General features: G+C 32.7%; 1 protein-coding gene across 1 annotated transcript in view; it reads right to left on the bottom strand.

The window, feature by feature from the left end:
- The window catches only part of LOC114336260 (dual specificity tyrosine-phosphorylation-regulated kinase 2), a 633,699-nt gene that overhangs the window by 208,324 nt on the left and 403,184 nt on the right, over window positions 1-22,191 (bottom strand). The window contains exon 2 of the mRNA XM_050658156.1: window positions 12,295-12,411. Within this exon, the coding sequence (XP_050514113.1) occupies window positions 12,295-12,411 (117 nt within the window). The remainder of the gene's footprint in view (window positions 1-12,294; window positions 12,412-22,191) is intronic.

The following is a 22,191-nucleotide window of genomic DNA, read 5'->3' as shown; positions in this document are numbered from 1 at the left end:
ATTTTTCTCATGAAAAATTAAAATCTTTGATCTTTAATAACTCAAAAAGTTTTGATTTATTTTAATAACTTTATATAACAAATTTTGCTTATAATTTGTCTCTCTATCGAATTGTGGGGTTATTTTTAATAAAATAATTTTCACCCCCGAGAGGGGTGCATCCACCCCTAGGATAAAAGTTGGCACCATGTCACCTTGGTTCCTTGAGATATCCTCTAACCACTCACCAATTTTCATGCAGATCGATGGAGGTTCAACGAATTCGGAGGTAATAGCTAATAGCCACCTTCAGTGACTGCACTAAATACAATTTTAAGGCACGCATGTGAAGGTTTGCAGAATGAGCGAAGCGAATTCTGCAATTCACATGAGTGCCTTAAAAATGTAATTTTAACACGTATATCATACAATATTTTTTCTACAAACGTCTTATATATCAATAATTATAATTTATTCATTTTCAATTACAGGACAATACCTACAAAAACTTTTACTTGAACTTGACTGACATTCCATTTTTATATTTTTCTTGCCATTACATCAAAACTGCCTATACTGTCAATACGGAAATCATAACAACTATAGAATAACATCTACTTTTATTGTTGTATATTCTAACAAATTTTCATAGTTTTTTTCTACAAACGTGTTAAAAATGCAATAATACAGTTTAAATTAAACTTTAAAAAACCTTCTAAAATAGTTATTTTCTTAACTAGTGCGGAAAGTGATACTTCCACGCACGAGACTATAGGGGACGACGCTATAGCGGAGTTCGGACAAGCAGTCGAGTGCGGGGAAGACACTTTCCGCATGAGTTAGGAACAATACTTTTTCTAGGGCCGTACGTTTGGAAAAGAGCCACAAAAAATAGAGTTATGTCAATTTTTATTTAGAAGTGAAAATAGACAAACTAATTCTTTGACAAGGTTGTCAAAACCAAACTTTCAATATAATGGTTTACCACGACGACGATATTGGTTTCCATGACGACGATTCAAAACCATTGTAATTGTCTACTGATCTGACTTTTAAATATTATGTCAAAATAATTTTATTTCATCAAATTATCAGTAGTAATTGCACAAGAGCTCTAAAATTCTATATTAATTTTAGAGTTCAAGTGCAATTTGTTGCGATTATTTCATGAATAAAACTGTTCAAAACCAAAATTTTATTGTAATTTATATATGTAAGTACCAATTAGTGAAATTAAACACACAGTTGTTATAAATATGTATTTGACGGTTGAAAGTCATCACTTTTATAATTTTTAAAACATTTGTCATTAATGTCACTGAATGTATTTTTTCGTAGCAACGAAGGGCATCTGACGTAATATGCTTAACGACGGGAGATTATCAAAAATTATTACCTTAATTTGCATGTCTGTAGCTTTCTATTGGTCAGAATCTCCTATGAATGAAATAATCAGTAATAATTGTACAAGAGCTCTGAAATTATTGAATTTTTCCCGAGTGACACTTTGACAGTTTTAATTTCACGAGCCGAAGGCGGGTGAAATTATGTCAAAGTGTCACGAGAGCAAAAATTCTATATTAATTTCAGAGGTCGAGTGCAATTTGTTGCGATTATTTCATGAATAAAACTGTTCAAAACCAAAATTTTATTGTAATTTATTTATGTAAGTACCATTAAACACACAGTTTTTATAAATATTTGACGATTGAAAGTCATCACTTTTATAATTTTTAAAACATTAATTGTCATTAATGTCACTGAATGTATTTTTTCGTAGCAACGAAGGGCATCTGACGTAATATACTTAACGACGGGAGATTATCAAAAATTATCGATTTAATTCAGATTTCTGTAGCTCTCTATTGGTCAGAATCTCCTATGAATGAAATAATTGCGCTAATTTCATTAAAACATGAACATAATAAGATACATTTGAAATAAATTAGTAAATAATATCTAAATATTAGTTGATTGCATGTATTATAATAATTATAATGCCATATTACAAGGTATTTTACTTTCCCGCACGCCGTGCGGGAAAATTTACTTTCACGCACGCCGTGCGGGAAAGTGCAACTTCCGAAAACGAAATGCGTGCGTGAAAGTGGCTCTTTTAGCACGGCCGTAGAAAAAACATTTTTCAAATTGCGCAAGTTGTACTGTTAATATTAATGTTAATAAATAAAATATAAAAAATATTTTGACGTTTGTTTTCAAAATTGGACATTTCAATTTTAACTGCAGTGCCTTAAAATTTTAAAGCACTAATACTTTAAAGGAACATTTTTAACGCTCCTATGGAGTTGCATTTTTAATACGTTTGTAGAATAAAGTATTTAAACCAAGTATTAAAGTACATATTAAAAGCCATCCCTCGTATCAACTATAACCGTTGAATGAATACCCCAACGCTATAACCAATCACAAGGTTTATTATAATAACAGGTAATTATAATATTTCCTTTACAAAATGTTTACTAGAAAATTGGGAATGTCTAAAGACGGTTGTTGGCTTAAATATTTCACGAATTACTTTATTATTCGTTTGTCTAGGTATATGCAAATTTAAGGAACAATAAGAGGGATGATAAACTTTTAAAAATATTGTTAAAAGTTTGTATGTATTTAAATATTTGTTTGTGTTTAAAGACTTTTAATATATTATGAAACACGAAACATAAAATGTGTTAAACATGTTTATCCCGGTACGGATTCGTTAAATTCATAAACATATTTTTAATTATAACTGTAATAACAGTTAGTTTCCACGTTAACAAAAATAAACAGAATAATTCAATTTTGACATTACGAATTTGTATAGTTACGAACTGTCGCCGTTACGAACTCTCGCTGTTACGAATTGTCCGTTGCCAGTTGTCCGGTTACGAACTGTTGCGTTACGAGATGTCTGGTTACGCATAAAAGATAATAACAAAGGATTTTAAAATAACAAAAGCTTTCTGTATACTGCAAAATATCCATCAAAATTTTAGATACTGATATTGTCGAAAATACGTCAGATAAAGATTGTCGTATTGACAATTACTGCTCACACCATTTTACAATCAATAATGGACTTTTGACATCCCTTTATCCTTAATTTGTAGCCCATAAAGATAAGCTTTTCACTTTAATCAACTGTCTAGACAGTTAGAACACATCTCCTCAATGAAGACTATAATAAATAAGTAAACAAAACCCATATTCTGAATGTCGTTCAATAGATAGACATGGTAGTGATTGTTGATTTGTAAATGTGTTTTTAAGCCCTAACTAAATTACCCTGAATTACATAATAAACATTTTTTTTGCAAAATGACTTGAAATTTTCAAAAATAATTTTTTAATCAGTCTGCAAGTTTTTTAATTTTTGTGCGCCTGAAATTCAAATTAATTTGATACTGTCTCCTTTTTCTTAGCCTTCTGTAGTCCACTCTAGGACATAGGCCTCTCCCAACTCCTTCCATCGATCTTTATCTTGAGCAACATACTTCCAATTTGTTACCGCTAATCTTTTTATATCATCTACCTATCTCATCTGTGGTATTCCCCTTGGTCGATTACCTTTGTAAGGTCTCCAATATTGTATTGTGACGTTGCAACGTAAGGCAGCGTTTAGACACCGCAATAAATCCGAGCAATTTATCGATATCAATCGAGTTGTTTCAATTTATCGTTGTGTGTAAACGGTACATCGCATCGCAGCGATTTATCGGAATTGGAGTTGGATTGGAGTTGGTATCGGATTGCATCAATTCATTGTAACGATCGAGTTGTTTCAGTTTATAATCAATGGCGACAATATATCACGGCGTCAATAAATCGTAGCAATTTATCGTCACAATAAATTGTCTAAATTGTCTAAACAGTACTTTAGCCTTTTTGTCTAGAAGTGTGGCCTGCGAAGCTTGATACGCCAGGGAAATATGGCAAAAATATACCATGTTCGGGACACTTGGGTAGCCAGGTTGCAAATGGGTTTTTTGGGTACTACATACTTAAGAGGGAACAGTAGCGATCTTCTGGTAGCAAAAACGCGGTCCAAGATTGCGGCTGTAATTTTGAATATTTTTTCGAGATATTTGGCACACGTATACGTAATATAATAGAGAATGGCGGTACAGAGCTAAATTTAAAAAATATATTATTATGTGGAAATTACTCTGCAATTAACTACAATATTAAAAAAAATTATTTGAAGAAAGTGTATTTTTTGTTCTTCTTAATGGCGGTACAGGCTCGTTTTTTTAATATTGTATTTAATTACAGAGTAATTTCCACATACTAATATATTTTTCAAATTGGGCTCTGTACCGTCATTCTTCCTCAAAAATATTCAAAATTACAGCCGCAATCTTGGAACGCGTTTTTCCTACCTGTTGATCGCTACTGTTTGCTCTTAATACAAAAACAGTCAAACGGTCAAACAGTCCCTATAATGCACAAAAAATTTCAAGATGATTCGTCAATTGGTTTAAATTTTATTCAATTTGTTTTTCCCAAAAAGTTTTTTGCAACGTTATTGTTCAGAAAATAAGAATGATATAGCAATTATGTGGAAACCACATGGAAGAAGAATAGTTATATTTTCAACGTATTTAAAAAAATCATTAAAAAGTAATTTTTATGATTCCGAAAACATTTTACTAAAGTAGGGTCATTTTTGGCTTATAAACAAGTTATAACTTTGTGAATATTGACTGTAGACTAAAACTACTTTGGGATTTGTAATTGTATTTTTACATGGATTTAAAAAAAACTCTTCGCCTAGAATAATTACGGTCAAAGTTAGCCACTTTTTTTATTTAATTCACAGCTACTTTGTTTATAACAATTAAGCAACCTTACTACCGCCATTTTGAAGTTCAAGGTATATAGTTTATGGATAAAAGTTTGAATAAACTTTGAATTTCAACAGAGTGGCTAATAAAGCTTTAAAACTGACGTCCTAACGAAATCGATTCGTGGTCGGTGGAGGGAATTATTAAAATCCGTGCACTCAAAAAATGAAATTGATTCTTCAAACATATTCTATTTCTATTCTATTAGCCTTGCGACATCCAATATTGGACATAGGCCTCCCCTTCGCTCCTCCATCTTTCTCTATCTTGAGCCATGTGCATCCATTTTGAGCCGGCTTGGTGTTTTAGGTCATCTACCCATCTCATCTGTGGTCTCCCTCTCTTTCATTTATATGTCCATGGTCTCCACTCTGTAATAATTTTATTCCATCTTTCGTCTTTTTGTCTAATCGTATGACCCGCGAATTTACATTTTAGTTTAGCTGTTTGACGAGTAGCATCTTTAACTTTTGTGATATTTCTTACCCAGGAATTCCTTATTTACTCTATCCTTTCCTTTAATCCTTTAGACGTAAGACTGTCAGATCCTTTCCTTACTCCAGGATCTGACAGTCTTACGTTGATCATTTGTCTTTCCATTGCTCTTTGTGTTTTCGCAATTCTGTCCATATTCGCTTTTGTGAACGTCCATGTTCTTCAAACATATGCTGCGATTAATATCTCCGGAGCCTGTTGACGGATTTGATCGTAATTTTTTTAATTTTTATGTATTCGTAGTCTTGTAGAGTACGTTATGTAAACATATCCCCACCTAACATTATAAAATGTTAGGGGGAACCCCCGTTATTACTCAGGGATATGAAAAGTAGATTACTACCGATTCTAAGACCTACCGAATATTCATTATATTATAATTTCATAAAAATCGTTCAAGCGGTCTAGGAGGAGTATGGCAACTAACACTGTGCCAGGAGAATTTTATAGATGTAAATATATAGATTATATATCTACAGTGTGTCCACGATTAGGGTGCCCAAGAGGAGAAACTTTTTTATTTTCAATTTTAACGAAAAATGTCATTCTTGATAAAAAGTTTTGCTTGTTCGAAAACCCCATAAAAGGAAATAAAATTCAAGCTTTACAAATCCTGCTTAATTTTGTAGTCAATTTTATGTAAATCCCTATAAATTTTTGCACTAAGTTCGAAATCGTAACAATAATCTAGTGTTGCCAAGCTACAATGTACCTTAGTAACTGTCAACTCCGATAAATAATTTGCGAATTGTCATTTTTTTTGACAATGTTAAGCGTTTAAAAAAGAATTTATCTTGTGGTCAATTTTATTGTTAAATTTATTGGATTAATAATTATTTAATTATTAAATAATTTGATGTTTCAAGGAGAACGAGAAAGTTTGGTTTCATAATCCAAAGAAGCGAAATGGTTGTTCTCCCAAGTTATTATTGTTACAATTTCGAACTTAGTGCAAAAATTTATAGTCCTGTCGCCAGGGGGGGTACAACGGCCTCCTTAATTCAGATGGACCTACCCAAGTTTTTTTTATATATTTTGACCCGTAGAATACGAATTTTTTGGGTAACAGTTGATCCGGATGTCGATAAGATTGTTATAGACAAAGAACTTGAGGAATTACATAACAGCAATTTCTCGCAAAACAAAACATCTTTTTGTATTTTTTGGGTCATTCTAAGCAAAAAATATTCCTACAAGTTTTTTCGTGGAATGCATAGTTTTCGAGATAGCCGCGGTTGAACTTTCAAAAAATCGAAAAATTGCAATTTTTGAACCCGAATAACTTTTGATTAAAAAATAAAGTAGCAATTCTGCTTACAGCATTTGAAAGTTTAAGTCAAATTAAATCGGTTTTGATTATTTGCATTGCTAAAAATTAATTTTTTTATTGTTAAACTAATCTATAAACACATAATGTTTCCCGTGCCTAATACATGCGTTTTAACGCATGCTACGTAGAAATTGCCTCGCTTGCACTCGTAGCTACTCTACCTACTCGTTCGATTTTAAATGAGAAATCATTGAAAACACCACTCACATACTAGGTGTTTATAGCTTTGTTTAACAATAAAATAATAAATTTCTAGCAATGCAAATAATCAAAACCGATATAATTAGACTTAAACTTTCAAATGCGGTAAGCAGAATTGCTACTTTATTTTTTAATCAAAAGTTATTCGGGTTCAAAAATTACAATTTTTCGATTTTTTGAAAGTTCAACCGCGGTTATCTCGAAAATTATGCATTCTACGAAAAAACTTGTAGGAATATTTTTTGCTTAAAATGACCCAAAAAATACAAAAAGATGTTTTGTTTTGCGAGAAATCGCTGTTATGTAATTCCTCAAGTTCTTTGTCTATAACAATCTTATCGACATCCGGATCAACTGTTACCCAAAAAATTCGTATTCTGCGGGTCAAAATATATAAAAAAAAACTTGGGTAAGTCCATCTGAATTAAGGAGGCCGTTGTACCCCCCCTGGCGACAGGACTATTATAGGGATTTACATAAAATTGGCTACAAAATTAAGCATGATTTGAAAAACTTGAATTTTATTTTGTTTTAATGGCTTTTAAAACAAGCAAAACTTTTTATCAGCCATGAAATTTTTCGCTAAAATTGAAAATAAAAAAGTTTTTCGTTTGGGCACCCCAACCGTGGACACACTGTATATATAGTAGGGTGGTTCAAGATCTTATGTGAAAAACTCAAGTTGAATGTAAAAGCCAAGGGACCCTCCAATTCTTTTCTAATTGATAAAAGAAGTAACGAACCAAAATATGAAAGCCATAAGTCACTTGGAAGGAAGTGCTCAATACTGTTTAAATAATGAAAACGGGAATATTTTTATCGATTTTTAAAAAAATTACAAGACATGTTAGGATACAAAAACTTAATTTATTTGTTTATTTTACATTGGAACCCATGTTTAAAATAAGTATATTTTATAGTGAAGACCATAATAAAACTGAACTCTTTAAATTTTGTCTTTGGAAATGGATGATTTCTGTAGGCTTTCTAAAACGGCCTTCTTTGTTGGCTTAGTCAGGACTTGTTTTCGATTAGCCTCTACAATCTGCAGTAACAGCTGTTTTTCGTCCTCATCATTTGTTACGAGTTTGTCAAAATCTTAAAATAGTTTTACACCTCTTTCTGCGATGTCATTGACCACTTTGATTTTATTTACTGTATTTTTTGCCTCTTTAAACTCAGGGTCCTGTTCCCATTCACTTAAATGATTGTTTAAAGCATAATGTTTAGCTTAGTAAACAACAACATCGTTCTGGTATTAGCAAAATCGGCCAATTCACATTCATCACTTAGGAAATCGGCATTTCCTCTAATCATCCTTGGCGGTGCCGGGACAGACATCTTATTCACTATGCTCGCTTTGTTTTCAAGGCTCACTTTATTGGAAAAAAGTGATAACCCGTCCATTTCGTCAGATAGGTACCGCAAATGTGGCTGCAAGGCTTTTTTGATAGTTTTAGCTATATCTTCATCACTGACGCTGTATTTCCCAGCCTCTTTGCAAAAAATTAGGTCGTTGAATGCTGCATTGGCGCTGATTGGAGCCTCAACCCGTTTTTCACAAACAAAAGTGCACCGAAACGGATAAATATGTCCAAGTTTTTTTTCTTCTTGTTTGTGAGATGGTAAACTCCTTGACCTAGGAAAAGGTTATATGCATAAATAAGCTTAGCCATCCGCCGAGCGTGGTGTATAGGCCCAGGTGCTCTTCAGTGAATTTTTCCCATTGATTGTCCCAACACCAACAGCATCAGTTCAATAAGTTTGAGGTAGTCATCTCGAGGCTGGTCTTTCTTACGAAGATGATGTAGCAAGGACTCGATAGCACTGTTTTTTAACTCAGCTTCTCCAGGGAGAAAAATTAATGGTGTGTAATCTGATCGATCAACTGCATTCCATGATTCCATCAACCTTCTAAATATGGGAATTTCAGGAGAGCTTGATGGTCCCAAACATAATGCAAATACTTTGCTCAAAATGATTTCCATTATGTGATGGCGACAAAGCAACCATAGAAGTTCTTCATTCAGATTATTTTCAAGGAAAGTGCATGCACCACTCTTAAGACCAGTATTGTCGGCTGTTGTGTCAAAGCCCATACCAATGACTTTATCATCGAGATCCCATGTTTTAAGAGTTTAAGAGTTTTAAGTACTGCATCTCCGGTGTTCAAACCTGTTCCACTAGCCAATTTTGGCACCCCCAGTAGTTTCCCATTTCCATCAGCATAGGAAACTAGCACTGGTAGTCTATCTACCTTTTGTGAACCTAAAATGTCGGGCAGGACAGCTGTCCCAATGAACAACAATTGGTTCTTTGATGTCTAAGTTTGATTAAATCTCTGTCAAAAAATTCTGTCTGGCTGCTTCTCGTTTCCTTTTTACAGAACTTCTTGAAAGCGGTAATTCCGCAGGATCATGTCTAAGTGCGACAGCAATAGGAATGATAAGCCTTACAACATCACGATCGGAAACTTTATTCCTGTCTAAAGCCGCTGCCACATTCATGTCAAAAGGCTCTTCTTAGCCTTTGGTTCATAAACGTCCTCGCTTTTGCCGTCTAAAACTTTGTTTAACTTTTTTCTAAACTTAAGTGTTTTACGGAAATTTATGAAAACTAAATGTTGTTGAGCACCGCCTTCCATTTGTTCTAGAGTGTTAAGATTTGGCATAGATTATTCTTTTATTAGATATAACAAAATGGGAGGGTCCCTAGGTCTCTAAAAAAAACTTGAGTTTTTTGGACCACCCTAATATATAGGCTATAAAAAAATAGGGGTTAATGATAGACGAGTGAAAATTAATGGTGGTATATATTTTTCAATTCTACATCATATAAAATTAAGAAAGATAATTTTGTCCAAAAAAATAAAAAAATGTCAGGGGGCAATTCCCGTTATAACTTACGGGTATGAAAAATACATTATAACCTGACCTCAGTATATTGGATATACGTGTAAGATTTCATAAAAATCGGTCAAGCTGTTTCGGAGAAGTATGGTAACTAACACAGTATTTATAGGGATTTACATAAAATTGGCTACAAAATTAAGCATGATTTGAAAAACTTGAATTTAATTTTGTTTTAATGGCTTTTAAAACAAGCAAAACTTTTTATCAGCCATGAAATTTTTCGCTAAAATTGAAAATAAACAAATTTTTCGTTTTGTGCACCCCAACCGTGGACACACTGTATATATAGGCTATAAAAAAATAGGGGTTGGTGATAGACGAGTGAAAATTAATGTTGGTATATATTTTCAATTCTACATCATATAAAATTAAGATAGATAATTTTGTCCAAAAAAATTAAAAAATGTCAGGGGGGCAACCCCCGTTATAACTTACGGGTATGAAAAATAGATTATAACCTAACCTCAGTTATATTGGATATACGTGTAAGATTTCATAAAAATCGGTCAAGCCGTTTCGGAGAAGTATGGTAACTAACACTGTTACAGGAGAATTTTAAGTATATAGAAGTAACTGTGAATTAAATAATAAAAGTGGCTAACTTTGACCGTAAGTAACCTAGGTGAAAAGTATTCTTTTGAAAATTCGTTTAAAAATACCAGCTTTTGAAATACAAAATTAGATTTACTCTACAGTAGATATTAACTAATCTATTCAAATTATTTGTAAGCCAAAAATGACTACTTTATTAAAATGTTTTCGGAAATATGACTATAAATATGACTATTTATTGATTTTGCTAAATACTTTGAAAAGATAAGTATTCTTCTTTCATGTGGTTTCCACATATCATTACTATTTTCTGAACAATAACGTTGAGAAAAAAGCTCTTTGGGATAAACAAATTGTTAATAAACAATTTGTTAATAACTAAAATTCTCGTCCGAACTGTGACGGGCATTTTTGTATTTATAATGTATTAGGTAGGTATATAGTACCTAGGAAACCCATTTGCAACCTGGCTGCTCAAATGTCCCGACAAAAACCTTATTTCTCTGGACTATCATTTGAGTTTGCCGTTTTTGTTTTTGATCTTATCCAGTCGTTCCTCTTTTTTATCTGACTCTATTCAGACAGTATTCAGTAACACGTATAGACGTTTTGGAAAAAGGGACTTACTAATTTAAAATAGGCACATTTGTACAATTGCACATTATCAGGAAGTGAACGGCGAGCATTTTGAAGATTTTAAGTGATTTCTAAAATTATTCTTCCCATCGGTATTAGTAAATAAATTGACTTATTATTTAACTGTAAAGTGATTTATTTCTCGTTTTAAAAATTGTTTTCTACCAAATTTGGGAATTAGGAATAAGAAGTTCTTTTATAATCTGCAAAAATATACAGGCGGTCTTATTTAAATTAGTTGAGGGTATTTCCGGTGAAATCGGAAAGAGAGTAGTAACAAAATATGGCGTCAGATACGTCGTATTTTTATTCCAAAGATATTTAGTTGGTTCCATACTTTATCCCAACTTTGTATATCAATAATAAATATATAACAGTTCTTCTGGTTGGCGAGTGACTTCTGCTCAGTAGTGCTTCTTGTTTTGACCTCCACTCGACAATACGTGTTATCCAGCGGTTGTCAGATAATCTGGCGATTTGCCCTGTTCAATCCCATTTTAGTGACGTAATTCTTTCGAAAGCGTCTGTTGTTTGTGTTCTACGACGTATCTCTTCGTTAAGGATTCGGTCAGATCTCTTAAGCTGGGATTCCACTGAACGTATAGAACCTCTTCGCCAGTTCACGACGGCTAATATTTTCACGTAGAAAATAGATACTAGTGAAAAGAAAAGAGAGCACCTTTGAACTGTGCTGATTTACCGACAAATGAAGGGACTGCACTCGCCGACCATAAACCGACAAATCTGCTCTATTCCACAGATTGTAAACCACAAATATTGAGGCGAAGAATGGCATTCCACGTTGCGTTGGTTCTTGGATCCCGGCATTAGAGAGAGAGACCCCGACTTCTGGGAACCCTTATCCCTCTGAGTCACGCGAATCTTCTTTACTGCTGTTTTATGAGTGTTAATGTTTCTGCTCCGTAAGCGAGAACATGTAACACACACTGACCAAAGATTTTTCTTTTGGCATATAAGTAGGTAGGTCCGATTTAAATACATAGTTTAATTTCCCAAACACTACCCAGCTTAATCCTATGCGACGTTGGAGCTCACATATCTGGTTATCTGGTTTTATCTACCCAACCAAATGCTCGAAGAATGTGTACGACGTAGTCTGCTCATGCAACATTTTTTGCATTCGATTAGTAAGAGCCTTAGGAAAGTTTGTGAACAAAAATGATAATGACAAAATTAAAATTGCATTATTGAAAAAAGAAAATAGATTTTCCAAAGGCATTTTGAATATTTATATGGTTCCGAATGTCGTATCGAATACAAGCATCATAATGGCAATTAAATTTGAGTTGTATACATCATTTTTTTCTATGAAAAAGTTGCTTACCTTTAAGTACGTGAGCGAAGCTTTTGACGTAAGTGGTCCATTTCGGGAAGATACTTTTACTAAATGTTGACTGGGTTTAGAAGATAAAACTTCCTTTTGGTGGTGATTAGCAGGACTCTGAAAAAGAAGTTGAGTTGAAAAAGTTATGCCAAATACGGTTTTTTACTGTTTATATAAAAGAGTAACTTAATAAAGCTATGAAGATTTAGTTAGTCTAAACTTTAAGTCTAAAAACAATGACACGACATGAATCAATCAAATATCTGAGAACACTCTAAGAGAACAAGAACTACTTTCAAGTAATGTAACAGATAGGCCATATTTTATCTTCTTTTTCTTTAAGCGCCGTGTCCGTATTCAGACGTTGGCCGCCGTCATCATGTTTACAATCTCCTGAAACTTTTCTCTATCAGCTGCTGCATGAGCATCATTCTTCTACTAGGGAGCCACACCATTGTCTAATATCAAGCACCATGACAGCTTCTTTTGTCACCAATTCATCTCTCTCTCCCTCCACTTTTTCTTGTATTGTAGATGGTTCTTAAGTCCTCTAAATATATGGCTGAATTATTCTGTTTTTCTCATCTTTATGATTTTTATGAGCAGACGTTCTGAATTCATTATTTGAAGAACATCTTAATTGGAAGTATGCGAAACTCACGATATCTTTAGGATCCGTCGATAGCACCACAATTCGAATGCTTCTAATTTGTTTAGCATTGTGGTTTTTAATGTCCATGTCGCACAACCATACAATAAAATATACTGCACATAACATTTCAAGGCCTTCTTGCGAATATACATCAACAGGTTTCTGTAAGGTACATAAAAGTGGTTTCCAGGTCATAAAACCTTACATGATATTTCGATCCTGGTTATTATGCCGTCATCAGAGTCACAATTTACATTTAACCAGTTGCCATGGTTTACCCGTTCTATATCCTCTCCATTAAGAGAAATCAGGATTTGATCTATTTTAATCTTTCCAACTGTCATCCTGCCTCTGTCTTTGAAATATTGATTTTACGGCCGTTCCGAAAAATTGCTTAACTTAGTAGAATGTCTGAATTCCTTGTAAATTTTCTGTAAGAATGACGTATCGTCAGCGTATCTAATATTGTTGATTACTTATTCACCTAGTCGTTCTCCCTCTTGTCTGTCATCCAAAGCCTCCCTAAATACTTCTTCAGAGTACAGATTAAAAAGGCTGGGTAACAAAACCTAACCCTGTCTTACTCCACGTTTGATGGGTAGTTTTTCAGTATGACTATCTCCAATTTGGATAGAGGCTACTTGATTGTAATATAAGTATTTTAGCAGTCTTATATTGTGCTGCCCGTAGGCAATCGAAAAGTGTATTGTGTTGTACTTGGTCGAATGCCTTCTTGAAGTCGATGAAACAAACACAGACGTTCTTTCGAAACTCGCAAATTTTTTGTAAGAGAAGGCGCATACAAAATAATGCCTCTCTATTTGCTAGACCATTTCTAAATCCAAATTGCTTATTACTCATTGTACTTTCGCACAGAGGGAATACACGGTTTTCTATAATTCGTAAAAGTGTTTTAAGTGCGTGGTATTTTATAGTAGCTACTAAAAAGACATTTTTAAGTGCTTAGAAACCTTCTACAACAAGCATACATATCGATTTTATCTTCTTCGTGAACGCAATAAAACAAATAATAAAGTCCCTAGCTAGATGTTCAATATGCCTAATCGTAAAATTATTATCAAATAAACATCCCTTTTCAAGAATTATGATGGCAACTCTGCCTTATTGAGGCCTACATAGGATCCGTCTGATCGAATTTGCGTATGCCCTTGTAAATATATCATTTACAAACACCCACGCAGAAACATCTTGCTACCCTCTTGAGTCCCAGTAAATCCAGACAGAAAATTTCTGTGCTTAAAATAAAAACGGTATAAAATTGTTGAAGGAATCGGGTTACTCGTTCACGGAAACCTGATTTAACTTGTCTTAAATTGAACTCAGAATTTAAATTAAAATAGCAGTTTTGCTCTATTGAAGTGTTTCTACAGGCTTGAGCTACACCCACGCAAAATCGTTTTTCTATTTACATACAGTGTCGTTCCTAGGTTGTAATGCAATTTAGTTAAAGTTGCGAATTATATTTATTATTCATTAAATATTCAGGTACAGTAATTATCGCATGAATAACTACAAATGAAGGAATAAAACAAAGCCGTAATTCATCCGTTCTATCGACAGACGTCATATTTACAAAAATCATGATGAAATTAAATTAACTTATAGTGAAAGGAAAGATCGAGGAAAAGAGGGGACTAGGAAGGAAAAGACTATCGTAGCTCAGAAATATCCGACAATGGACAGGACTAAACTGTGAATAGCTAATAAGAACAGCTGAAGACAGAGAAGAGTTTGCAATTGTAGTAGCCAACCTCCATTGTGGAGAGGGTACTTTAAGAAGAAGAATCTGTTATATATGTCATAACAGTTTATACCGAGAGAAGAATCACTTGGTTGTGCTTCCAAGTTAACCAAAGAAGAAAGTTTGTGTTCTATAATTTATGGGTACACTACTAAACAGAATAAAAAATGAAGCACCCACCACTGCTTTTCTATGGCAGGAATACATAAAAGCGTTTTAGACATGTAGCCTACGCGCAACGCAGTGCTCTAACTCAAGGATTTTCTTTTTAATTATCCGTCAGTTGGCGCTTTCATATACACCCTCGACATTGAGCTTCAGTAAAGACCACGTGACGTCATGAAACTACGTTAACGAGCAATTCTCTTGGGGGGAGTCGAGAGTCAGATTATATTTGTTTAGTGGTAGCTTTTTGCTTTTTAATATGGATTACTTGTATGTACTTGAAATTTTTATATGTACTTGTGGAGAAAAGTTATAATGCAGTCTATGAAATTTCGTTCCTCTTAACCTCGAATTTTTTATCAATTTTTAGGAGTAGCAGCTCTTTAAACCAGGGTGGATCTGTTTTGAGGAGGGCGTGAGAGTTGACATTCGGATTTTTGCCAAAAAAGTTGTGTGATAACTTCAGTAATAATAATTATATTAAATCGGATTAAAAAAATAAGAAAATAACTTCTTCAATTTTTATATCACTACCATTGTTCACTAAAAAATTATCAGTAGTAATTGCACAAGAGCTCTAAAATTCGATAATAATTTTAGAGATCGAGTGCAATTTACTGCGATTTTTTCCTGAATAAAACTGTTCAAAACCAAAATTTTATTATAATTTATTTATGTAAGTACAAATTAGTACAATTAAACACACAGTTGTTATAAATATTTGACGGTTGAAAGGCATCACTTTTATAATGTTTAAAACATTAATTGTCAATAATGTCACCGAATGTATTTTTTCGTAGCAACGAAGGGCATCTGACGTAATATACTTGACTGACGGGATATTATCAAAAATTATCACTTTAATTTTTATTTCTGTAGCTTTCTATTGGTCAGAATCTCCTATGAATGAAATAATCACTACAAAAAAAAATAAATCACAGTAAAAATTATCAAAAAAAAAAACTAACGTTAATATTATAAAAGTCTTTATCCACTCTATGTCATGTTATGTATAAGTTTTTAGTTTGTGAAAACTGTCATTATACATAGCAGTGCGTGAAGGATTTAAAGTGTGCGTGAAGATACAATGTATTTTAAATGGGATTTACTTTTTCGCACTGTTTTTGGCACACTTTCATATAATCAAATATCCTTAACCTTCGCGTTGTCATGGTGATGACATGTGAGCAATAAATTACAACAAAAGTTTTGACAGTTTTGTGGTTTGAAAGAAGTAGGAATTTGTAAATGTCAAAGTTCTAAAAATTGTAGAATAGAAATGAATTCCAGTGACGAAGAGTTACAGTGTTTTTATTTGTTTATCGTAGATAAAATAATGTATGAAACTGTGCGTGAAGTACTTTTTGCGAACTTACGCGATGTATAGCACTCGCTTCGCTGTCGCTCGTGCTCTAAACATCGCGTGCGTTCGCAAAAAGATCGCAGATGAATATTGTTCAGGAACGAAATTAAAGCCGTTCGAACCGTTCAGTCCACCGCATCCGATAAAAACAATCATAATTTGTTAAAACAAAAATTATTTAAAGAATTATATAGCTTTTAAATGAGAATATTTACATATAGAGTGTTAAAAGTTACACGCGTGGTAAGTTTTTCTAAAAAAAGTCCAATATAGGAAAAAATATATACCTACATAGTTTTATTTTGTTATACATAAATTAATTTATTATAACAAAACTAAAGCATTTTTACTTTTGGTACTTTATTTTGGTACTTTATTTATTTAGATAGATATATAAGCTTTTCTTTATAATACGTATAAAAAACGTCGACTATGTATTTGAATTGCTTATTTTGGACCCAGCTTAATTTTACAATTTTGAAATTTTTCTCGGACCCCGGATTACAAAATCATTACGCAAAAATTATTAGAGAGATCCTACTAAAATTTAGAACACATTTCAGTCGTATTATAAAGTTTTCCTAGGTGGAACATGAAGATCGTAAGTTATGTTTAAAGGGTCTAAAAAATTTAAAGGAATAACTCTATTTTTGTTCACTTTTGTTCCAATTAATGCTCTTTTTAAAACAATAAACATGAAATTCTCAATTTCTAGCTAAATATTATGTAAAATTCGAAAACGAAACTTTCATTGTACATATATCATTTTTTATAGAAGCAATGTCTCTCGAGTTATGGGCCAAAATATGGACGAAAAAGCAAAACTTTTGGATGTTTTTAAGTTTTGGTTAATATAAAAATAAGCACAATATTTGTGACTGGTGGATATCATGATTATTGATGAACGTTACATCTTGAAGTGACACCAGTGAAAAAGTTGAATTCTTTGAAAGTCAATTCAAAAGCGACCCAGCCTGGACTATTTTGTTTTAAGAGGCAAGTTCGTTGTTATTTAGGTACCTTAAGCTAGCATGGCCACATGAGCAAAACCCAATTTAACCTAAGCCATAATTTTTCACCAATTTTTCACTAATTTATTACCACCCTAATAATTTTTCACCCCTTAACCCCACTTCAGGAGAGATGTCACGCTAGCTTAATATTCAAGCTAGCAAAATTCTCGATAAAACGGCATTGCATGAGCGGAATCCAATTTAACCTATGCAATAATTTTTCACCCATGTTAAACTAATTTATTACAACCCTAATAATTGTTCACCCCTTAACCCCGCTTCCGGAGAGATGTCACGCTAGCTTAACATTCAAGCTAGCAAAATTCTCGATAAAACGGCATTGCATGAGCGGAATCAAATTTAACCTATGCAACAATTTTTCACCCATGCTAAACTAATTTATTACCACCCTAATAATTTTTCAGCCCTTAACCCCGCTTCAGGAGAGATGTCACGCTAGCTTAATATTCAAGCTAGCAAAATTCTCGATAAAACGGCATTGCATGAGCGGAATCAAATTTAACCTATGCAATAATTTTTCACCCATGTTAAACTAATTTATTACCACCCTAATAATTTTTCACCCCTTAACCCCGCTTTAGGAGAGATGTCACGCTAGCTTAATATTCAAGCTAGCAAAATTCTCGATAAAACGGCATTGCATAAGCGGAATCCAATTTAACCTATGCAATAATTTTTCACCCATGTTAAACTAATTTATTACCACCCTAATAATTTTTCACCCCCTAACATAACTTCAGGAGAGATGTCACGCTAGATTAATATTCAAGCTAGCAACATTCTCGATAAAACGGCATTGCATAAGCGGAATCCAATTTAACCTACGCAATAATTTTTCACCCATGTTAAACTAATTTATTACCACCCTAATAATTTTTCACCCTCTAACCCCACTTCAGGAGAGATGTCACGCTAGCTTAATATTCAAGCTAGCAAAATTCTCGATAAAACGGCATTGCATGAGCGGTATCCAGTTTAACCTATGCAATAATTTTTCACCCATGTTAAGCTAATTTAGGCAGAATTTGGTGCACTATGAACTGGCCTATAACACCTTGTCGATACCGACTTGGTGTTATTATTTTTATTTATCATATTGACTTGTGATAACTTTTTATAAATTCAGCAATTAAGTACTTATCGCCACTGAAACTTGATTTACATCGGAGCTTGGTAAAGGAGTTAAGATTTAAGGACAAAAAATCATTTTTTATAATTTTACTTTACTCTGTACTTTAATATTATTCTGAAGCTGTTTCTTTGTGGAATCTTTTTGGAAAAAATTTACTATTTTATTGGGAAATATAGTTTAAGCCAGATTAAATTAAATTTTTAGAAGAATTTTTTTTACTAAGCAACACAAACAATATATTTTTAATTTATTAATATTTTGTATTTCAATGACGACTTCCGAAGTGGAAGTCGAAACATCAATAAAATTTCATTTTTAATTTTAATTGTGGCTTATTTACAAATAAAATAGTACATTTCTTTATACCTACTATATTTATAAGTAAAATAAGAATCAATAATTACAATAATTTGTAAAATTCATATTAGAGTTTTCAAAAAGCACATACAGGGTGAAATTTTTTCGAAGACCATAAATTAAATATTTGTTTAAAAAAAATTAATTTTTGTAATAAAAGTTAATTTTTTTAAATCTATGGTTCACTTTACCAAACTTTTAATTCATAGTCAAATTTGATTTTTTTTAATTAAGTAATCGTGTGGGGAAAAAATAAATATGCCATAATTGCCTACTTGTCTAATTTGTAAAATTCATATTAAGTTTTCAAAAAGCGTATACAGGGTGAAATTTTTTCTAAGAACCAAACGAACTAATTTTTTAAAGCCGGACCTGATTTTTTTCTAGTCTGAATAAATCAGTTGATTAGGTGGTAATAGTGTAACGATTGACTAAAATAAGAGACACATCAACCTTACCGTTCAAAAATTATGACGAATACAAATTTCTGTCAAAATGCGAAACTCGCCCTGTATATTATTAAACAATGGGAACAGACACATTTTAATGGTCATTTGGTATTCCCGCCTCTATACGAGGTAGGAGCATGTACAGTTCCTCATGACTAGGGAGCGGATTTATATGCGATCAATTTTGATGAAATATGCGCATATATGCAAAAAAATTCCAAAAATACGCATTTCGAGAAACCACAAATTTCCTGTTCTATTCTATTCTAAGGGGTTCTTTTATAGAGGGGTGGCAATCTTATTTATTATCTTTCAAATAAAATCCTTTTATATGTATATGCAATTTATTCACGGTTTTTACAAAAACTGTTACCAATAGTTACCTACCTATTTAAAATAAAACAACAATATCACTATAAATTATCTTCGATTATAATTCACTACAATGTGTTTTTCCGCAAATCGCCAGGAAATTTTGACATTCCTGTCAAAATTTCTTGAAGAAAAAGTCAGGACTTCCTTACTGTAAGGAAATGTCATTTCCTTACTGTAAGGAAATGATATTTCCGTACAGTTGTTAGTGTTCTACATAAATGATAGAAAACACATTGCTATTAAAACCTTGTAAATTACCTTAATCATTAAATTTTCTTTATCTGGAGCTTCCTGGATAAATTTTTCAATTTCTTCCTTCGTTAAAATCTTAGATTTCTTTGCCCTATAACCTTGAGCTTGCCGTTTCAATAAAGAACGAAGTTTTGAGTATGTAGATATATCTACATTGTGTTTAAGTGCAAGGGTTGACTTCAGCATTGAATAATTGGCCCATAATGTTGAAGATTTCATCTTTAAACAAAGGTCTAGGAAGTATGCCATTACAACATTTTCTGAGAAAGAACTCGTATTTTTACTCATGCGATAATCCATAAAACGTCTGTATGCATTTTCGTACTTTTCTCTTGATTTCTTTGGCAATAATTCTAATGAAGCAGTATTCACTGCCTCAACCAGCTCTGGAGGAGTCCCAGGAATGGAAATTTCATCATCACTTATCATTTTACTTTCGAGAACACCAGCAATTAAATTTATAAGCGTCAAGTTTGACAATTCAACTTCAATACGTTTCCATAGTAACCCAAGTAATTTTATTAGGAATTTCAAAGCACCATTTATTTGGGAATAAAATTATCGCGTTTTTTTTAAATCAATCAATATCTGTCGAATTTTAAACGATTTGCGGAAAAATAGTATGTTTACCTCGTAGGAAAAGCCACATTCCTGGACTCTGTGTTGCTAAGTCTCGGCTTGCGCCTCGACTTAGCAATCTTCACAGTCGTCCAGGAATGTTAAGCTTTTCCTACCCGGTAAACAATGTACTATTTCCAAATTTTTTACGAGGAAACATATTCTTTGATCAGATAAAATATTTTATATTATTATTCTTGATATTATTATTTTATTATATTATTATTTCAAATCAGTAGAAGTAATTGGGGCGTATTTAAAATAACTTGTTAATTTCCGTTAGAAAATCGTAAAACTATGGGTAAAGGTGTAAATTCTCTTAACAATAGAGGATTTAAAAGAATTACCAGAATTGTAGGTACCTACTAAATATAATAAAAGTAAATAAAATTCGGATTTCCGGGTAAACCATCCTTCATCACTACAACCGACAATCATTTTATAATGGCGTACTATAAGCACTAGTAAGTACTTTGTGTAAACATCGGGTATTTTCTAAGAAAAAATGAAAGGCAGTGAATGAGCCGTCTCTCTTCAGGTAGTTCTCGAATTAATATATATGAAGGGCTTAATGTGAAACAATGACAAGCCTCAAAAAGGTAAAAGTGAGATATTTGACTTTGAATGTTAAAAATAATATTAAAAAATCCAGTAAAAAACAACTTTTATTGTTTTAGTTTAGATATTTCGATGCATCATGCCCTATGAGATCATAGTTGACAACAATATTGATAAAATTACTTGAAACTCGAGAAAAAACAGCATTTATTAAAAAAAATGTGGCATGTTACATTATTCCATTAATAATAAATACCCAAGTTTTAGTTATGTAGATTTAGAATTTTCTATTATTGACTGAGTTCATGGTGGTTTTAACCCTATACGTGTTAAACAGTGTTTATTTCTTTGTCTCCATCAACTTGTTGGAATTTTTGACGGGTGTGTTTGGTAAATTTGGAAGAATACGATGATTGGATTTCTAGTGCCCTTTCATTAGGCAAATTTTGTAAAATTTCGTTTTTTTAATTTTTGATATTCAATTACGCCCTCTAGCGGTGGACTTACAATTATGAAAATAATTTCCAGGCTTTTCTCGGGACAACTTTTGTTATAAAATTTTTTTCCCAAAGCTGTAGTATAAACGGTTCCTGAGATATGGCCGAGAGCCATTCTTATTGGGATACCCGGTACATAGTCAGGGTTACGGTCACTGTCATCGAATGTCAAGTCAACTTTACTATTTTTCTTGCTAGAATCATCAGAACTCAATAATTATCCGAATTGCTTCCGCCCATGTTCGCCATTTTGATGTGACTTGTCATTATGTCAAGTAGATACTAGAGACAAACTAGACCTATGCAATTGTGTGACCATAGATTTATCGGGCCATCTATTAACGAAGGGTTGAGATAATTTGTTAGTGGCTTGTTATGCTATTACTTTAACCAAGAATAACACTAACTTGTTTTGAAATCATGTGTGGCTTGTCATTGTTTCACATTAAGCCCTTCATAGCCTGTGCGGGGAAATATTTTGTGTTGAATTAAAAAATTAAAAATTTTTTTTGGACTTAAATGTTTTTAAATAGGCACAAAATAACATGTTTCTTTAAAAATATGCAAAATTTAGTAAAGTTCTCAAATATGTGAAATATGCATGCAATATGCATTTAGCATAAAATCCGCTCCCTACTCATGACTCACCCTGTATAGGGTGGAAGGCACTTATGAAACAAAAT

Source organism: Diabrotica virgifera, chromosome 8 (assembly GCF_917563875.1).
Source record: "Diabrotica virgifera virgifera chromosome 8, PGI_DIABVI_V3a".
Taxonomy (NCBI): Eukaryota; Metazoa; Arthropoda; class Insecta; order Coleoptera; family Chrysomelidae; genus Diabrotica; species Diabrotica virgifera.
Note: the sequence above shows the minus strand (reverse complement) of the source record. Positions and strands in the feature narration are given on the sequence as shown.